The sequence below is a fragment of the Hippoglossus hippoglossus genome, chromosome 9, assembly GCF_009819705.1.
Source record: "Hippoglossus hippoglossus isolate fHipHip1 chromosome 9, fHipHip1.pri, whole genome shotgun sequence".
NCBI lineage: Eukaryota > Metazoa > Chordata > Actinopteri > Pleuronectiformes > Pleuronectidae > Hippoglossus > Hippoglossus hippoglossus.
This window is the reverse complement of record NC_047159.1, coordinates 1,331,090-1,351,606: the sequence shown is the minus strand read 5'-3', so window position 1 is coordinate 1,351,606 and position 20,517 is coordinate 1,331,090. Positions and strand designations below refer to the sequence as shown.

Here is a 20,517-nt window from a genome sequence, read left to right as displayed (position 1 = left end):
CACTTGGAGGATGTTAGATCCTACTTGTGATGGAGGTTATGTTTTCATGTGTTGATGCAAACTTACAGACAGAACAGGACAGATTTCCATGAAACTTGCTGGAGGACGTTGTGTCTGCAGCTCAGAGAGGAACTCATTAAACTGGTGAGGAACCAGAGCAGCAGCACATCAGGGATTTTTGATTTCTGAGAAAACAATGACTGAGACCTGATGAAAGAGATCAGACACATTTAGGAGATTGATTTTTATGATAAGTTGGTGCAGATCAGAATGAAAATCTGGATTAGAGATGAATTTAAACGTGGTTCCTTCAGTCGCCTGTTGGGCCTCGAGCTCCAGTTCCTCACTGTTTCACTCTGAGCCGCTAAAAGCCAAATGTAAACAATTAGACAAGGAGGAAAGGAATAAATTACCCAGCAGGCTTTGCCTCCATGATGGCGTTGATGGAGCTGGTGGGCCCTTCCGTCCCCTCTCATCACACAGTGGATCCCTCTGCCCTCAACCTGCTCCGTGGTGACTTAACGTTTCCGTTGCTGGGGACGTCGTCGCACGTTGATGCTCATTTGCCTCTTAAAGGGGCCCGACGCTGCCTTTTCATGGCCCTGTACGAATAATTTAGTGCGGGAGGCCCGAGATCACTGGAGATTATAGCCATGAAAGGGGAGAAGGACGCGTTATTAATGCTTGCTCATCGGAAAGAGGCGACAAGGATTCACTGTAACACGCGGCTCTGCCTGGAAACCAGGACGACCTCCTGAGAGAGAGAGGAGGCTCTCCAGGTCCCTGCTGGAACGTTACAGTAATACACCGAGAGATAATATACATTAAGATCAACATAAACTTACTGTTAAACTCCACAACGACTCCCCACAGCACAATGAGCAACATTAAAAGTTCCCTGAGTTCAGGGCTGAAAACCATTCTGAGCCACAGAGACTCTGTTCATCAGTATTATAAATATTATAGTTATTATTATAGTGTTTTAAATAGAATGTTAATGTGAAATATATACAATTAAATGATCAATATTCAGCCATATTTTTAGAGAGTGAACAATTGGTATTAATATACAAAGTAAAAACAGTGGGTGCTCTGCAAACTAGTATTTACAGGAACAGGAAAACATCATGTTAATATAATTTATAAAATCTTATCTTGGGACAACAGAGGCGGTTCAGGCACAATTCTGATTATCAGTTATTTGCCAATAATAAATTGCTGGCGTTCCTATTGGTTGGGGAATTTTGACGAACAAATCAAAACACAGAAGTAAAAATTAGAGAGCTGAAGATAAATCTGAGGGAAGAACGTTCACGTGAACACAGAAGCAAGAGCGAGATGAGCTGAAGCTGGAAATCTAAGCTCAAGCAGAGAATATCTGAGTGAGAGCGTTATTCATCTGAAGGTCTCAATGAGTCCTGATCTCAAACTGAAGACCACACTCTTCTATAAAGAGAAGATAAAACCTTAAGATAACTTAAGAGACTTCCTCCTCAGTTTGTTTTTCACACAGCAGCAGGAGGTTTCCTGCTCAGACTTGTTCACAGTCAGGACAAAACGTTTTAACTCCACTGCAGAGGTCACGTGATTTCATTTACAGAACATCGACTCCTGCGTCTTCTACGTCGGTGACACGTCTGTTTCACCCGGAGATATTTGCTTTCTTTTTGTTTTATTCATGTTTGTAGCATCATCAACAAACCCACTCGCTCTCGGTGAATCCAGCAGAGGATCCTCTCCCCTGTTCTCAGATCAGCTCTTTATACCAGGAGGACAGGCAGAGAAAGTCTGGAGAAACTCCAGAGGCTGTCGCTGGAGAAGCTGCGGAGGATCTCAGGAGTTCAGTGCAGGTCTGAGAGCAGCTCAGCTCTGCTGGAGTTGCACTTGAAACACGTACTACTATGCTAACCTCAAAATGTTACTTGAGCCCCTTACACTGTCAGCCTGGATAACAAATGTACTTTACTACTACAATTTAATTTTGATGGACTTACTTTCAAATGTAAGTATATTGTACTAATTTGAAGTCGAATATACTTATATTTGTTAGGGGGTGGATAACTTTTAAGTGAAATATACTAAAATTGTTTTATTATTTTTTATTTCTTGACCCCACATGTTCATCTCAAGGAGAAGCTGCAGTATTCAGAAGTATTTCCCCTGGTAGATGTTACTGCACCCCCCCCCCCCCCAGGACGTCCACTGTCCTTGTGCTCCGTCCAGAAGCTGTTGAGATGTTTCTGTCTGAAGCCAAACACCAACAAATATTGATTATGGCTTTAAAAGAGTATAAATGAGTTTATAACCATTAATGTAGCTCTGATAATTCTCCTTCGTTCTGTTTCTGCAGAGTCAGCACATCTGAGGGAAGACCCCCCCACCCCACCACCTGTTAGCCCAGCTACGCTTCACTGTGGAGCATCAGGAGGAGGCGGTGGGAGGGGGGGGGGTGCTTCCATTCCTGAATAAATTGAGGGTCTAAAGGCCCGGGTGTCCAGCTGACCTCTGACCCCGGCAGAAGAAAAGTTATTGAAGCCGGTGGTGAAAAGTTGACCAGTGACTGGGAAAGTGGCCTGATGGGCTCAACGGGGTCAGGGAGGAGGGTGTGTGTGTGTGTGTGTGTGTGTGTGTGTGTGTGTGTGTGGTGGGGGTTGTCATAGAGTGAAGAAGTTTCCTTTGAGTCCAGCACCCCCCCCCCCCCCCCCCCCCCCCCCCCCCCCCCCCCCACTTTCCTCACGTCCACAAGTGTGTCCCTGCTGCCTTTGTGAGCCGCGGGGACAGAAGGCTCCAAACAAACCGGCTCCAAACAATGTTTGGGCTCTTTTGTTTCTCGCCGGCCTTTCTTCTTCAGCCCTCCATCGCAATCTACCGGCTCCTTTGTGTTGATTTCCCTCATTCAGCAGCTCGTCGGCCTCTTTCCGCTGTTTTATATGCTCTTTTATGGCCCTTCTCTTTTTTTTTTATTTGTCCACCACCCCCCCCTCCTCTGGCATTCTCCGCAGTGTGAGAACGCGGCGCGCCCCTCGACTCAATGTGACCATTAAAGAGCCCTAATTGATGAAAAGTGTAATTAGTGTGACAATCATAAGAGGAAATCAATATGTTTTGAGCCAAAGGAGCCTCATCCAGAGGGAGTGTGTGCGGAGTGCGAGCGACGGCTGCACGAGGACGATCGCTTTCACTCAGATAGAAAGAAAGAAAATGTTTAACTTCACGAAAAGAGGGTTTTCTTTTTGTCTGTTGACTCGGGCGACTTGTTGGAGATGCATCACTTCAGAGAAAACTTCCTCTGGGGCCTCGTCCACACGACTTCCTCCTGCTACAGACACGTCCGGCGTCCAGAAGGAGTTATAGAGACGCGTAAACAGAGAAGTTTGTAAACGCTGCTGGTCCCGTTTCAGTTTGAAAACTCCGGGGCTGCGTTTTAGTCTGGACGAGCAGAAACTGAGACGTTTGGGAACGATGGCGCAGACGCTCACGACCTCTTGCCGATTGGGTCTTTTCGGTCCAAACGTGGACTTTAGTGATTCGTCAGGCTCCTGTCACATGACCTCCTTCCATCAGCAGCCTCAGCCACCAGAGTAGAACACAACACGGAGAATCGATTACGAGTTACTGACCTGACGTCTTTGCTAACAGCTAGCCTCGCTCTTTCTGCAACTAGCGACCAAATGCTTCCTGTGTGCACCAGCACGTGCACGCCCACCACACTGTCCCCCTGCTCATATCATGTTATAACTATAACTTCTTCATTTGCAACCAAACGTTCGCAGGTTTTTGAGGCATCAAGAATCAACAACCAGACAAATATGAATGAAAACAATGAATCTATTGAGGGTTTTGTTTCAGTATTTAAATTCATGAGAGAAATGATTCAGAGGAACAAACCGATCACCTGCAGCAGTTTTAAAAAGGAGCTCAGATCATCACGGCTCTTTGTGGTTGAACCTCAGCTCCTCGTGCATCTTCTTGATTCTTGTGGACTTTGTCTTTTAAGTCTTTTAATCTCACACCAGAGAATAAATACATTTGTCTTTGAGGCAGCTGTGGGTTTGATAAGAGAGAGATGTTGAGGTTCAGCTCTGGGCAGCAGACGAGTCCTCGGCTGGAGAAGCTCGGGTCTACCCCTCCGTCCTCTTCTGTGCTGCTCCTCTGCCCCCTGCTGGCGAGGAGGGGGAGGAGGGGGAGTCCGGTTTGGATTCTTGCTGGGAGAGCTGGGAGAGGAGGAGGTCCACACTCTGGACCAAAACAGAGTCCAGAACCTTCCGCTCCTCCGAGGAGAAGCGGCCGAGGACGTGACGCTCCACCGACATCTTCCCCGTTGGCCGTCCGATCCCGACTCGAAGTCTCTGCATCACCTGCAGGAGACACGAGAGGACGACGGACCAAAATGAAATACAAATCGACAAACGGCAGTTAGTCTTAGTCTGTTGTGTTGGATGTAGTTTACAGGACACTTACATCCGTCTGAAGACAGTCTACACAGGAGCGGACTCCGTTGTGACCTCTGCAAAGATGAATTCAAAGTTTAAAGCTTTTCATGCACAACACTTATTTCCTCACAATTTCCACTAATCATAGATTTGTACACCACGTTTATCTTTGCACCACAGAACCTTGTCAATCACCGAACATGATAATAAAACGTGGATCTGGTTTCTCTGTAGATGCACCAGATGTCAGGTCTGATATTTATGAGACGAGGAACCGACCTGGCGCTTCCTCCAAGTTTGATGTTGATCTTCCCCAGAGGTTTGTCCAGTTCGTCGTGGACCAGCAGGATGTCTTCAGGCCTGACGCCGTATTTACCGGCTGGAGAAGAAGAGAGTTAAGATCATAAGATATTCTGAGACATCACTTCCTCCCTTTTTAAAGGAAATTGTTCGTTGAGATACAAAGGTTTAGATACTGTCATGATGTGTGTCTGTTCACTTCCTGTGTGATTTAGGTCCCCACAGGATGGTTACGACCACACACACACACACACACACACACACACACACACACACACACAGACAGACACACACAGTGACCTCACCTGCTTTGGCCACTGACACTCCATTGATGTTCATCAGCAGTCTGGGTCGGAGCAGCACCACGTGTGTGTGTTGGATCTCCGACACGATGACCTCACCGGACACCTGCTTGTCGCCGCGCCAACGGTCAGCTACGTCGAGCCGGGCGGCGAGCGCGCCAAGCACCGCCATGCCGACGCTGTGTCTGGTACCCTCCATCCCCGGGTTGCCCAGTCCCACCACCTGACACACACACAGACACACACACACACACACAGTTCTATAATGGAGCAGTTTTTCGTTTTTTAAACACAAACACATCGTCCTGCTGCTTCAAATATTCACTACATCTCAGAACATAGATTCATCCACTGCTGAAAATAGTCCCTATTAAGATTCTGATTAAATTTCTCCCTGTTTATGAAACATTTTTAGGAAGTGTTATATTTTTGAATTACACATAACGTTTGTTTGATGTTTTTCAGGATTAAATCATCAGTGGGAACCAATGAGCTTCAAGCTGAGAGATGAGCTCAGTTAAAGTGTTCTTGGTGAAAGGAACATTGATGATTGATGATGACGGTGATTTTAAAAACCTTATGTTATGTGTGTGTTTAAAAATAAGTCCCAATGAAAATAATTAAAACATATAAAAGAGTGATGACACAGTGAATTAGTTTTGCTTCTACAAAGCTCATTCATTCTCACAGAAATATCCAGAGGAGCTTTGTATTTCAGCGGAGGCGTCAGACAGTAACACACACACACACACACACACACACACACACACACACACACACACACACACACACACACACACACACACACACACACACACACACACACACACACACACACACACACACAAAGATACAGCTGCTGCCTGGTACTGATGGTACTGATCCACTGACAGAAACACTACAGAGCACATTGTGTTGGACTCTGACTGACACACTGCAAACATTGTGCTCTTTACACTGAGCTTTCAGAAAACACACACAATTGTCATTATGGTGCCACACAAATACATGTAAACATTATACACACAAAGCTGCTCTGTGTTCCACAAGGCGTGTGTGTGACTGAACTCTTTGGACAAACTGAGGCTGTTCACACTCACATTTAAAAGGGTCAGGATTACTTATATCGCACATTTAAAACAACTGAAGTTAGGCCAAAGTGTGTGTGTGTGTGTGTGTATGTGTGTGTGTATGTGTGTGTGTGTGTGTGTGTGTGTGTGTGTGTCCTGTGTCTCAATTCTGAATTCCACTGGGAGCTCGTCTACGTTAATGCAGGAGTTTCATGTTGCCTGTTTATCGTAACGGTAACAAGTGGAGCAGCTGCATTTAGGACCATGTAACATCTGGAACATGTCCACGGAGCTACAGTACAATCTATCTGAGTGGAGATAAGAACATGTTTCAAGGTCTTTTTCAGATAAACATGACTTAAATATAGAAACGACCCTTGAACGGTTTCTCAGAATGATACAAACCTGTTCATCAGAATTAACAGAATATCTTTAAACCACAGGATGTGAGCTGTTGTCTATTCCACGATCTATAGATCTAAAGTTGCCTTGTGAGTTTAGAGAGTCACGTTGAACACTGAGGAAACATTCATTAAATATCTGTGTGTGACAGTGACAGATGATGAAGATATTATTATTGTACAGTATGTAACAGATGAAGATGATGAAGATGATGTTATTGTCCAGTACTTAGCAGATGAAGATGATGATGTTATTGTACAGTATGTAACAGATGAAGATGATGAAGATGAAGATGATGTTATTGTCCAGTACTTAACAGATGAAGATGAAGTTATTGTCCAGTACTTAACAGATGAAGATGATGATGTTATTGTACAGTACTTAGCAGATGAAGATGAAGTTATTGTCCAGTGTGTAACAGATGAAGATGAAGATGAGATATTATTATTGTTCAGTATGTAATAGATGAAGATGATGAAGATGAAGTTATTGTCCAGTACTTAACAGATGAAGATGATGATGTTATTGTACAGTATGTAACAGATGAAGATGTTATTGTACAGTACTTAGCAGATGAAGATGAAGTTATTGTCCAGTGTGTAACAGATGAAGATGAAGATGAGATATTATTATTGTTCAGTATGTAATAGATGAAGATGATGAAGATGAAGTTATTGTCCAGTACTTAACAGATGAAGATGATGATGTTATTGTACAGTATGTAACAGATGAAGATGATGATGTTATTGTACAGTATGTAACAGATGAAGATGATGAAGTTATTGTCCAGTACTTAGCAGATGAAGGTTTCCCACTCACCAGCTTCCTGCGGCCGTGTGAGTGGATCTCCGCCTCAGGGACCATCACAGGTGAGAAGGACTCGTTCAGCAGAACTCGGTGTAAAACTCTGGTTAAAAGTCGACGCATCGTGACAAAGCTCAGAAACTTGTGGACCAACGGAGACACGAAGCGACGGAAACGGTTCCACGCGGTGATGAGAGTCATTCGGCTGCAGAACGGATTTTCTCACCGAGTCCAGTTCCGCTTGTTTTTAATGTTTCACAGCGACGACTCCGACATTTAGAACCAGAATCCAACGAGTGGTGATCCCGTCAATCAGCTGATTTCTCTATGGAGTTTGGTTCTATCTCAACCGAATCTCTGGTTCAATTAAAGTGTATTTGAATTAACTTATTATTGAAAATGTCGCTTTAATACAAACATCTTCTCCTCAGAGATATTTTAAACACTTTAAACTTCGTTTTCACGTGTTAGCTGTGAAGGTTATGTTAGCTTCCTGGCTAACGTTAGCTTACTGTAGCCTGTTGCTAACTCTTAACGGGATGACACCGGATTGAAATACCCGCTGAACGCGGTGAGAGAAAAACATATAAACCGGATTAAAGGATAATTAATGTTTTAAAAACCATCTCATCTCGTGACATGAGGCAACATTAGCTTGTTAGCTTGTTAGCACGTGGTCGTGTAGCTGCATCACAGCAGTCAACGAGAAGTAACAAGACAACATGAGCCGAGGCTACACCGCCATCTAGAGGCGAGACCGAGACCTGCACCTTTACACACAACAGGTGCACAGTCAAAAGTAATAAAAAGCAAAAGTTCAACAGTTCATTACTGTTGCTCTTTAAAATTATAATAACTCATGTACATTTTTCATATATTAAAAATGTTTACATTTACATATGAAGTATAATCTAAATGAATATGTGTCAGTTAACTGTCTCTAAGTTTGTCTTCTGTTCTCTAATGTAAATGATTCATTTTGTCAGTATGAGTCGGTGTTTGCAGGATTTCATTGTGTGAATAATGAATCTTTGACTAATGTCAATAAAATAAAAATCCACAAAGATAATCAAATAAAAAACATGGATTTTAAACAGATGTTTTAAATTGTCTCTATTTATTTTTTATTTGTAAATTCTCTGTTTCACATTCACCGTATTCATTGTTGTTTTCATAATTTTTCTAAAACCCAAAATGTTTAGTATTGGTAAAGAACATTTTCCTCAAAGTTAAAAAAGAAAAATAGTGAGAGAAATAACAAAACAAATTGAAGAACTTCTTGTTTTTAACCGTTTTTATTCAGAAAACAGTTTTTCTCAGTTTTTAATTGTTGCCTTGTGAATCACGTTGATCAGACGGATCCTCAGTCTTGAGCCGAGGGGCAGGGGTCAGCGTCAGGCACCGGCTGACACCGCTCCACCACAGAGTTGATCTCGCCGACGTTCACGTCGCTGTAGGTGCCCGTCATGTACGTCCAGTGGGTCTCTCCTTGGTGGTTGGTCCTGCTCAGCCTGCCGGTGAAGGGGATGTCGGCGATCATCTTGCGGCCGTCCATCCTCACAGTGCAGGAGTGGTTGGGTGGGACGAGCAGCTCCACGGAGACCGAGTGGCTGATGGACTCCACCGTGGTGGTTCCCTCGGAGAAGGTCACCGTCTGCTCCTTGGTGAAGTCCACCGTCCCCGGGCTGATGATGGGCACTTTGGCCTTCATGGTTGAGACGGAGCCGTTGCGGGTTTCCCTCCCGATGTTCCAGCTCTTCTCCACCGTGCTGGTCTTCTCCAGCTGCACCACCTTCACCACGTCTCTGCACTCCAGGTTGGTGACCTTGGCGAGCTTCAGGGCCTCGGGAGGTTGGTGGAACAGCTCCATCTTGTCGACGGCGTACTCCACATGAGAGATGTGCTGGCTGTAGACGTCCCTGTTGATCGCCAGGACCTGGTACGACTTATACCAGTACTCGTCGCCCTCCCAGGGGAGGAAGAAGGCCTCGTGCTGGGTCACCACTTTGCCAAGTCCGTACTTGTTTTTCCCCACGTAGATGTCTGAGTTGGGGCAGGTTTTCACAGAATACTTGGGGACGGATCCGTACGAGTCTTCAACCCACTGCAGGAACTCAAAGTGGTCGACGTTGACCAGCATTTCAAACTTGGAGGATGAATACTCGCTGTCGGCGTAGGGGTACTGGCAGAAGCCTCCTTTGCTGTGGGTGTAGAAACCGGCCTCGCAGTTGACTTTGCAAACGTAGTCGGTGCGTTCGGTGTAGCCGTTGAAGATGGCGACGGCGCCGTTGGGGAAGGAGCCGTTCCACGTGACCCACTTGAGGTTGACGTGTTCCTCAAACATGGGGAAGGAGTGAGGGGTCGTCTCAGTTCCTGGGAAGTCTCTAACGTACGGAGGGTTGATGACATCACGAGAAGGAACAACATCTTCCTTTGTGGGGTTAAGCCACAGCTCTACAGGACAAGATAAAGATTTTTGAATGATATCGAGCAGCTGTTGACATGGTGCTGATTTATTCACTCTTAATTCTTAATATGATGCGACTCACTGGGTTCCTCTTGTCCGTCCTGCAGCCGGGACACGTAGAGCTGTGGGTTGGACTGCAGCGCCGGGCTGCAGAGCTGCAGCACCGTCAGGACGACAGCGACGCACCAACTCATCTGGATCAACAGCCAAAACACAACCGGCATGTCAGCATCAAACTGAACCATAAACTGAACTCATGTCAAAGAGGGTTTGTTCCCACTCACGACTTTTCCTGGTTAAATAAAATAAACAATATGAAACCAGGCGCTGGTGAAAGAAATGTTTCTATTCGTTTGAACGATGTTTGAGATTTTAGTCGATTTTTGGCTCAAAACCAGATGAAGTTTAATGACTAAACATCAACTTTCCCTTTATTTATCCTTTAGAATAATTTATTCCACACAAACGTAGAGATAAATAAAAAAAATAAATGTGCAGTGTTACTATATGTGGAATATAACTGAATATATATACTCATTTGTTTTAATACCATAGACTATTTATGGCTTGTGTTTATATCAATTAATTATGTGTTTACTTATTTGAGAGTTTTATTATCTTTACTACTGAGACAATTAAATGTATTGTACATTAAAAATCTGATATTGTGTAACGCTCCTTTAAAAATTTGTTTGAACATTTTGTCTTTGATTTTCAGAGCACGAGGGAAAAAAATGTTCTTCAGTCCCTTTAAAAAATATTGTCAAGTAGGATTGTTGCAGGATATTTACAAAAGTACAGACAAAAGGTCCTTAGGTGCAGCATGAAGAAAGTTGTTCTACATGTATAAACCAGATATGTCATTAATTATTATTGTAAAAACAGTAAAAATAATAAAGAAACTTGTCTATTGATCGATGATCAGTTAAACAGTGAAATGACGTTAATCAGGAAAAGGAGCAGAGCTGGAGGATCAGTTTTTACCTGGACAGGTTCCTGCTGCAGTGACGCTGGCTCAGTGTGAACTCAGGTTTAAAAACACATCGCAGGCTTATCACCCCCCCCCCCCCCCCCCGACCATAAAACAGCAGAGCGAGCAGCTTCCATGACCCAGAGTTTACACTCAGCTTAATCCTGATAGTGTTTGTGTTGATGACCAGAGACACCTCTCACATTACTTTACTTTAAAACTCCTTCAAGGACTGAGTGTGTTTGATTTACTTCAGTGACATGAACGGTAAATAAAGATGGACGACATGACAAAGCATCTCCATCACCTCCTGGTGGCTCCTCCATAACTCATAAACCCCAGGTTAGCGGAGGGGGCATGGACCACACTCAAAAAAAGTAGAGATTGAATCCAATTTTACATAGTTCATATCACAGTCTTCATAACCTCCACCAAGGAGATTATGTTTTCGAGTCAGGGAAGAATTTTTTTTTTCTTTGTAAGAAAATAATTCATGGATCTTGATGAAAATCCGTCACATTTAGAGGAGGGATGATCCTGAGTGTGGCTAATATGCTGCAGCTTGATTCAACAACAGTTCTTTTGAGAATATGAAAAAGGGGTAAAACGTCCTGATTGGCAGCTGAGACGGACTCGCCACCACGACTCCATCCCCTGGTCGCTCTTGTGCAGGATATTTAGGCTTCTTAGTGGGAGGAAGTGTTGTCCATCTTTATTTTGCGAGCACACAGTTTTGTATATTAAGATCATCTGGTCTATATGAAGTAGAAACTCGATTGTTGCATGACTTCAATAAAGTCCTTCATGCTGTTTGCCCTTGACCAGGATCCACCTGCAGCTCCCCGAGTGTAGAAACAGTATTAATGGTGATAACAGGTTCTTTATTGATCCCCGTTCAGAAAACAACCTCTGCCTCCTCTTCCTCCGACTCTTTTATGAGACCGTTAAAAGTGCTTCATAAATAAGTTATCCTGGATTTAACGTCCTGTATCTATCGGGGGATTCGTGGATCGCACGATGTCCAAAGTGCTGCGGCGCTCTTTCTCCATCGATGCGAGATACTGTACGTTCAGATAAGCTCAGACTGGGAACAACGCGATTACGATCTCCTGTAATAGTGGCTCATTGATTAAGAAGGTCCATGTTGCGTCATGTCGCCGGCTGCTTAAAGATTAAGATTAAACCAGTTCTCCCCTCACAGCCATATCGGGGGAAATCGCTGATGTCACGGCCGACTGCGTGCGTCCTTGAGACACAAAGTTATTATCAGTTTATTTATTAATGTTCGAACGAGGACTGTGTGAGACGAGTGTGAGAGGTTTGATCAGAGGGTCAGCGCTTCTACTTCACTGGTCGTATACAGATTCAAATCAGGGACTGTATATAAAGACCATCAGTGACTGTGTATAAAGACGATCAGTGACTGTATATAAAGATGATCAGTGACTGTATATAAAGATGATCAGTGACTGTATATAAAGATGATCAGTGACTGTATATAAAGATGATCAGTGACTGTATATAAAGACCATCAGTGACTGTATATAAAGACGATCAGTGACTGTATATAAAGATGATCAGTGACTGTATATAAAGACCATCAGTGACTGTATATAAAGACCATCAGTGACTGTATATAAAGACCATCAGTGACTGTATATAAAGACCATCAGTGACTGTATATAAAGACCATCAGTGACTGTATATAAAGACGATCAGTGACTGTATATAAAGACCATCAGTGACTGTATATAAAGATGATCAGTGACTGTATATAAAGACCATCAGTGACTGTATATAAAGATGATCAGTGACTGTATATAAAGACCATCAGTGACTGTATATAAAGACGATCAGTGACTGTATATAAAGACGATCAGTGACTGTATATAAAGATGATCAGTGACTGTATATAAAGATGATCAGTGACTGTATATAAAGACCATCAGTGACTGTATATAAAGATGATCAGTGACTGTATATAAAGATGATCAGTGACTGTATATAAAGACCATCAGTGACTGTATATAAAGATGATCAGTGACTGTATATAAAGAGGATCAGTGACTGTATATAAAGACCATCAGTGACTGTATATAAAGATGATCAGTGACTGTATATAAAGATGATCAGTGACTGTGTATAAAGAGGATCAGTGACTGTATATAAAGACCATCAGTGACTGTATATAAAGATGATCAGTGACTGTATATAAAGACCATCAGTGACTGTATATAAAGACGATCAGTGACTGTATATAAAGACGATCAGTGACTGTATATAAAGATGATCAGTGACTGTATATAAAGATGATCAGTGACTGTATATAAAGACCATCAGTGACTGTATATAAAGATGATCAGTGACTGTATATAAAGATGATCAGTGACTGTATATAAAGACCATCAGTGACTGTATATAAAGATGATCAGTGACTGTATATAAAGAGGATCAGTGACTGTATATAAAGACCATCAGTGACTGTATATAAAGATGATCAGTGACTGTATATAAAGATGATCAGTGACTGTGTATAAAGAGGATCAGTGACTGTATATAAAGACCATCAGTGACTGTATATAAAGATGATCAGTGACTGTATATAAAGATGATCAGTGACTGTATATAAAGAGGATCAGTGACTGTATATAAAGATGATCAGTGACTGTATATAAAGACCATCAGTGACTGTATATAAAGATGATCAGTGACTGTATATAAAGACCATCAGTGACTGTATATAAAGATGATCAGTGACTGTATATAAAGACAAACATTTATTTAAAGTCTACTTTGATTTTTTTGTTTGGTCCATGTACCATCTGCTAACATGGAGGAGGTTTATTCCATAATTTGCAGTCAGCCACCAGGGGGAGATCAAGATGTTGGGCTTCACTTTGTGTGGGCAGATGAATTATTCTTTTCTAAAAGTGTAAGAATGTTTCAATGTGAAGCAACAGAACTGGTTGACTTATTTTTATTAATTTAACAGTTACTGTTTATCTGTATAATTAATAAATCTCAGATTAATGTTGTGGACAAAAAATAGAATATTGTTTTTCTGCATTGTAGTTTAGGAAAAGAAGGAATAATCAGTGTATGTTGTATTATATATATATATATATATATATATATATATATATATATATATATATTATATGTTGTATTTTTGTATTTTATTTTGTGCTGGTAAAGAGCTTGTGAAAACAATGGAGGAGGATTTGATTTGTGGGAATTCTTTTTATTGAGACACTTTTTAATACAACAAACACCAGATGTTGAAATGGGTTCTCTCAGTCTATCACGGACAAGGCTTGGCGTCGACCACCGGTTCGCAGCGGTCCACCACAGCCCGCACTTCTCCGATCTGGACTCCGTCGTACGTCCCGGTGATGGACGTCCACTGGGTCTCTCCGCTGCGGTAGGTGCGGCTGAGGCGAGCCGTGTAGGGGACGTCGGCCTTGATCTTGCGAGCTTCCATGCGGACTCTGCAGGAGTGGTTCGGTGGCACCGTGAGCTCCACAGACACCGAGTGGCTGAGCGACTCCACCGTGGTGGTTCCTTTGGAGAACTGCAGCGTCTTCTCGCCACCCAGTTCGATGCCCCCGGAGCCAATGAATGGGATTTTAGCAGTGATGCTGCCTGTGATGCCGAGCATGGTGGATCGGCCGATGTTCCACGTGGTCTCCACCTCTGTGGTCTTTGAGATGGTGACTGTCTTCACCACCGTCTGGCAATCGTTGTTGGTGACCCCGGACATACGCATGGTCTCAGGAGGATACTGGAAGATGGCGACCTCGTCGATGGCGTACTTGACGTCACTGATGTGCTGGCTGTAGGCGTCCCTGTTGATGGCCAAGACCTGGTACTTCTTGTACCAATACTCATCGCCTTCCCAAGGCAGGAAGAAGGCCTCAAACTGAGGAACCACCTTCCCGAGACCGTACTTGTTCTTGCCAACGTAGATGCCAACACCTGGGCAGGTTCTGACTGAATTCTGCGGCACTGAACCGTAGGAACCTTCCTTCCACTCCAGGAACTCAAAGTTGTCCCTGTTGGCCAGCATCTCAAACTCGGGGGCGTAGTACTCACGGTCTCCATAGGGGTATCGGCAGTAAGGGCCCAGGCTGGGGTTGTAAAAGCCGGCCTCACACTTGTATTTGCAGATGTAGTCGTTGCGCTCGGTGTAGCCGTTGTAGATGGAAACGGCTCCGTTGGGCAGAGAGCCGTTCCAGGTCTGCCACTCCAGGTTCACGTTATCGGTGAACATGTAGGAGGAAGGCAGGTCCTGCTGCTGCTCCAGGTCGGGGGGGGTCAGAGGACTCGACACCACGTTGTTACCGGTGGACTGAGGCTCCAGGTCCTCCAGCTCTGGGTTCAGCAAAGAAACTGTGGGAGATAAAAGGTCACATGTTAAACCACATGTTCATCTCATGGTATTATCTGTAGAAAACAAGGACTAAATAAAGATGGACGACATGACAGCTCCCGAAAGCGAAGCCAAAATATCTCCACTTAAAAGCAGCCCCCTGGTGGCTGGCTGCAGTATAGGTCACAAACCCTACCTCCATGTTAGTGTATGGGACATGGGCTTCACCAAAAAATTTAAGTAGACGTTAAATTAATGTTTCTCATATATATATTTTGTCATCACCTCTGTTAAAAGCATTTTGTTTTCACCCCCGTTTGTTTGTTTGTTTGATTATGCAAAAACTATCGGACGAATTTCCAGAAAAGAAATCATCTGCATTAGAAGTGATTTATGGTCTAAACCTGTTTATGTCTCAATAATCTGAAGGTTCACCTTTCCTGAGCTGCGAGCTCTTCTTCACGATGTCCTGCAGACCGGCGGAGGTCAGAGCCATCAGGCCCCACAGCAGCAACAGGAACAGCTTCATCTGGGAATCAAACACAAAACATTCTCACATCGTTATCATCAATACGATTAAATCAGTTTTGAACAGAATCAGGATCTAAACATTTAATCTTCAGACATGAGAGTGGACGACTCCATCGTTTCCTCTGGGCTGAGCACTGGAGACAAACTCCCCTAAAGTACTAATACTAATAATAACAAATACATACTGTACTAATGTATTTTGTCAGATTTAGTTTTACATTTTTTAATCCTATTCTATGTCTTTCAACGTTAATGTTTTCAATCTGTAACATTATGTTGAATGTTGTTGTCAAAGAAAATTGTCTGACTAACAATAGTGATCTTATGTTTTATTTTGCAAAAACAAGTACAAGCTTTATTCCTGTTACAACATACATGAGCAGAGTGTTAAATAACACGGTAGATGAAACAACACTTAATGTATAAATCATGAGTTTTAAAAGACTTTAACTGTTTGTGTCCATTTCAAATTTACTGTAAAAATCTTATATTTGAAAATCCAGCTTCAGTTATACCACCACTGTTATAATTCACTATTCACACTATTAATAGTCGTAGTTTATCAAACTATTATTTAAGCACAATAATATAAGTCTTTGAATATCATGAGTATAGTGTAATATTTATTATCATATTCTCATATAACGATGATCTAAAGTAGTTTTTTCTATTTTAATTAAACAATTATTTTTCATATATATTTATTATAGTGCAACAATTAATTATGATACATTTTTTAATTGAGTTAAAGTCTTCAGCTGAAACACTGTAACAAAACAATAGTGTAAATATCAAACTGTACTAATAACATCACTACAAGTGGAAAGAGACTGAGCAGCACTCACCGTTCACAGTCGCTCCCCCGCTGGCTCCGTCTCCTCCGGCTTTATAAACATGATTTATGACTGAATCATAAAAACTCGCTGACTTCGACCAATCAACACAAACTGGTGCAAAGGGCCTGTTCACAGCTGAGGAGGACTGCTGGCTCCTTTTCACTATTTCTTTGGATTTGGTTTTTAGATTTTCTTTCTCGTGAATGTTGGTTTGTTGTTGGTTTGTTTGCTGGTTAGTGGTTGTGTTTGTTGTGTTTGTTGGTTTGTTGGTTTGTTGGTGAGTTTGTTTTCGTTGTTCTGTAGTTGTGTTTGTTGGTTGGTTCACTTGTTAGGTTAGTTTGTCAGAGACAGAAGTGAAAACGTCCATCAGTAACTTTCTCTGTAACGTGATCGTGCTGTTCTCTTGATCCACTGTAACCCGAGGGCAGATAAACCCAGGATAAGATTCAGGATTATTAACGTGTAGAGGACACCAGGCCGATAAGGACGTGACCTATCAGCAGCTCTTTTGTTCACACTATCTCACTCGCTGACCTGAAGTGTATCAGCTGCTAATCACAGAATTCCTAAAGGAAATAAAAGAATCTGCTCTCACGACCACAAGAAGAAATAAATCACTTCATCACTTCTTCTTAGTCGCCATCATGTGAGAGATCAGGAGGATGAGCCGAACCTCGAAGGACAACTCGACTCGAAGCTTTTCCTTCAACGACATCTCGTAGTCTTCGTCGGTTCGATCAGTTGCCACGGAGACGGCTCAGGTGTCACACACCTCATGCAGGACTTATAGATTTGAATTGTCCATCAATCAAACACAAAACTGGTTATTTGTTCTTTGTATTTACAAATTGAATTGAAAATCCAGTCTAAGAATAATATATAAATATTAAATATTACATGTAATATGTGGAGTATTAATTATTTATGTGACGAGCTCCACGAATGAGACTTGATCTTTACTGTAGGAGCTTCTCTACATTGTGCTGTTGGTGATGTCTTAGTGCCACCTGCTGGATGTATTAGATATTTCAACATCTACTTAGATTTGTTCCCCGTTTTGTTTAGGCCGTGTCCCATCTGCTAACATGGAGGAGGTGGAGTTTATGACCTGTACTACAGCCAGCCACCAGGGGGTGATTGAGATGTTTTGAGCTGTCATGCCGTCCATCTTTAGACTGTTAGCTAGGTAACTGTTTAACCCCCCAGTTTCCAGGCTTTATGCTAAGCTAAGCTAATCGCCTCCTGTTTCTACAGTAACCACACATACAAGTGGTCCATCTTCATGTATATGTTTTACACCAGTATTTCATTTATTTGTTTTTGTTGTTGGCCAGAAAAGATTATCAAAGAACAATAATAAGTAGAAAGTAACAATAATCACTCGATCGTCACAGAAAGTGAAATATAAAACTTTTAATGAGGTTTTTGTTGAACTCCACCACGCTGGTTCCCCTGGTGAACCGCTCGGTGGTCTCGTCGCTGAACTCGATGCCGCCGCAGCCGGCGAACGGGATTCTAGCGGTGATGCCGTACACGGCCTTTGTGACGGCAGGATCAGTGTCCCACCGCTGTTCCACCTGGTACGTCTTCATCAGTGAAACTCTTCTCACGACTGGGTGACCTTCAAAGTTGTTGACAGTGGTGTTGTCCAGCGTCTCTGGAGAGAACGTGATCATCTCAGCCCCGTCAGTGTTGTACTTCACGCCCTTCATGTCCCACACCATGTTTCCCTCATAGTTGGATTTTCTCTTTAAACTCTCCAAGCGTTCTCTCAATATAATCGACAGAAATGACCCAGAAGCTTTGGTTAAAACAAGGAAAGAGATAAATATTCAGCAAACGACCTTCAAAGACCTCGTTCAGAGGTTTGAACTTCAAATTACAACTTTGAACACCATGAGGTTTGCACCACACTGCCCTCTGGTGGCATCAAACAGAAACAGATCCTTTTTATTGTTCACTGCACCAGATTTTATTATTAAATCAGAACAGATTTTCTTTCATTTCATTTAAAATCTTTAGAATTTAAGGTTATTTTGTTCCTGCAAGAAACAAGAGAAAGTTGATGCTTTGTTCCTCCCTCCCTCCCTCCCTCCCTTCCTTCCCTTTCTCCCTCTCTCCCTCCCTCCCTCCCTTCCTTCCTTCCTTCCTTCCCTTTCTCCCTCCCTTCCTTTCTCCCCTCCTCCCTCCCTCCCTCCCTCCCTCCCTCCCTCCCTCCCTCCCTCCTCCCTCCTTCCCTCCTTCTCTCCTTCCCTCCTTCCCTCCTCCTTCCCTACCTCCCTCCCTTCCTTCCCTCCTCCTTCCCTCCTACCTTCTTTCTTCCTTTCTCCCCTCCTCCTTCCCTCCTCCTTCCCTCCCTCCCTCGCTTCCCTCCTCTTCCCTCCTCCTTCCCTCCCTCCCTCCCTTCCTTCCCTTTCTCCCTCCCTTCCTTTCTCCCCTCCTCCCTCCTCCCTCCCTCCCTCCCTCCCTCCTTCCCTCCTTCCCTCCTTCCCTCCTCCTTCCCTACCTCCCTCCCTTCCTTCCCTCCTCCTTCCCTCCTACCTTTCTTTCTTCCTTTCTCCCCTCCTCCTTCCCTCCTCCTTCCCTCCCTCCCTCTCTTCCCTCCTCTTCCCTCCTCCCTCCCTCCCTCCCTCTCTTCCTTCCATTACACTCCTCACCTCGGTGGAGCTGTGAACTCAGCAGAAACAACACAAACAGTTTCATCTGGAGAGAAAACACACAAAACAAACACGATGGTTCATCACAACTCAACAAACAACTGAAACATTGCTGCTCAACATGGAACCAGATCGTGTTGAGCTTTAACAACAAGCAGGGACACTTTAATATTCATTTGCCAATGTAACAACCTCAGGAGTTTTTCTTCCTGGGATAAAAAACGCTTCACCTTGGCAATATTTCTCAAATGATAAAACAGTATCAACTCCTCAGCTGCTGTAACACAAATTAAATACAGTCCATACGTTTAGTTTTTGCAGAGTTTCTTTCATTTTTATAGAAAATCTCTAGGTTTCAAGATAAAATAATAAAAGTTTCCGCATCAACTCATGATTCTTCATTAAGATTTTTAGAAAAACGCACCTTGTTTATTAACATTAATGTTTTCATGTATTCTCCAGTTTGAAGTTTGTGTGGATGTGGACGTATTAAAACATGTGAAAATGTGATGGAACAGACTCACTGTCGTGGTCGTAGATCACGTGAACACGGCGACTGTGTGACTGTATATAAAGATGATCAGTGACTGTATATAAAGACCATCAGTGACTGTATATAAAGATGATCAGTGACTGTATATAAAGATGATCAGTGACTGTATATAAAGATGATCAGTGACTGTATATAAAGAGGATCAGTGACTGTATATAAAGATGATCACTGACTGTATATAAAGATGATCAGTGAGTGTATATAAAGACCATCAGTGACTGTATATAAAGATGATCAGTGACTGTATATAAAGAGGATCAGTGAGTGTATATAAAGACCATCAGTGACTGTATATAAAGATGATCAGTGACTGTATATAAAGAGGATCAGTGACTGTATATAAAGATGATCAGTGACTGTATATAAAGATGATCAGTGACTGTATATAAAGATGATCAGTGACTGCATATAAAGATGATCAGTGACTGTATATAAAGAGGATCAGTGACTGTATATAAAGATGATCAGTGACTGTATATAAAGATGATCAGTGACTGTATATAAAGAGGATCAGTGACTGTATATAAAGATGATCAGTGACTGTATATAAAGAGGATCAGTGACTGTATATAAAGATGATCAGTGACTGTATATAAAGATGATCAGTGACTGTATATAAAGACCATCAGTGACTGTATATAAAGAGGATCAGTGACTGTATATAAAGATGATCAGTGAGTGTATATAAAGATGATCAGTGAGTGTATATAAAAACAGATCAGAGATCGTATATAATAGGAAAAGTTGGAAAAGATCAGTCTCTTCACAAATCTTTTTATTCTATATAATTTGACTCATTTCTTCTGATCAAAGTGAAGCAAAG

General features: G+C 42.6%; 3 protein-coding genes across 4 annotated transcripts; all 3 read right to left on the bottom strand.

Annotated features, from left to right (window-relative positions):
- Positions 1-3,758: 3,758 nt before the first annotated feature.
- On the bottom strand, positions 3,759-8,009 carry ptrh1 (peptidyl-tRNA hydrolase 1 homolog). The gene is made up of 5 exons (XM_034595356.1): positions 7,327-8,009; positions 5,039-5,258; positions 4,713-4,812; positions 4,462-4,507; positions 3,759-4,358 (listed from the first exon to the last, which is right to left on the bottom strand). Exons 1-5 carry the CDS (start codon positions 7,510-7,512, stop codon positions 4,122-4,124), a joined length of 789 nt encoding a protein of 262 aa, XP_034451247.1. The 5' UTR covers positions 7,513-8,009; the 3' UTR covers positions 3,759-4,121.
- A 588-nt stretch (positions 8,010-8,597) lies between these two features.
- Positions 8,598-10,791, bottom strand: LOC117768410 (natterin-3-like). Of its 2 annotated transcripts, XM_034596720.1 has the most exons (3): positions 10,763-10,791; positions 9,861-9,972; positions 8,598-9,765 (listed from the first exon to the last, which is right to left on the bottom strand). In XM_034596720.1, the coding sequence occupies exons 2-3, from the start codon at positions 9,970-9,972 to the stop codon at positions 8,675-8,677; spliced, it is 1,203 nt and encodes a 400-aa protein (XP_034452611.1). In that variant the 5' UTR covers positions 10,763-10,791; the 3' UTR covers positions 8,598-8,674. The 2 variants fall into 2 exon arrangements, with proteins under 2 accessions (XP_034452611.1, XP_034452610.1); XM_034596719.1 differs by lacking the exon at positions 10,763-10,791 and having other exon boundaries at positions 9,861-10,138.
- A 3,191-nt stretch (positions 10,792-13,982) lies between these two features.
- Positions 13,983-16,512, bottom strand: LOC117768415 (natterin-3-like). Its single transcript, XM_034596728.1, has 3 exons — positions 16,494-16,512; positions 15,553-15,646; positions 13,983-15,137 (listed from the first exon to the last, which is right to left on the bottom strand). The coding sequence occupies exons 2-3, from the start codon at positions 15,644-15,646 to the stop codon at positions 14,050-14,052; spliced, it is 1,182 nt and encodes a 393-aa protein (XP_034452619.1). The 5' UTR covers positions 16,494-16,512; the 3' UTR covers positions 13,983-14,049.
- Between the last annotated feature and the right edge of the window lie 4,005 nt (positions 16,513-20,517).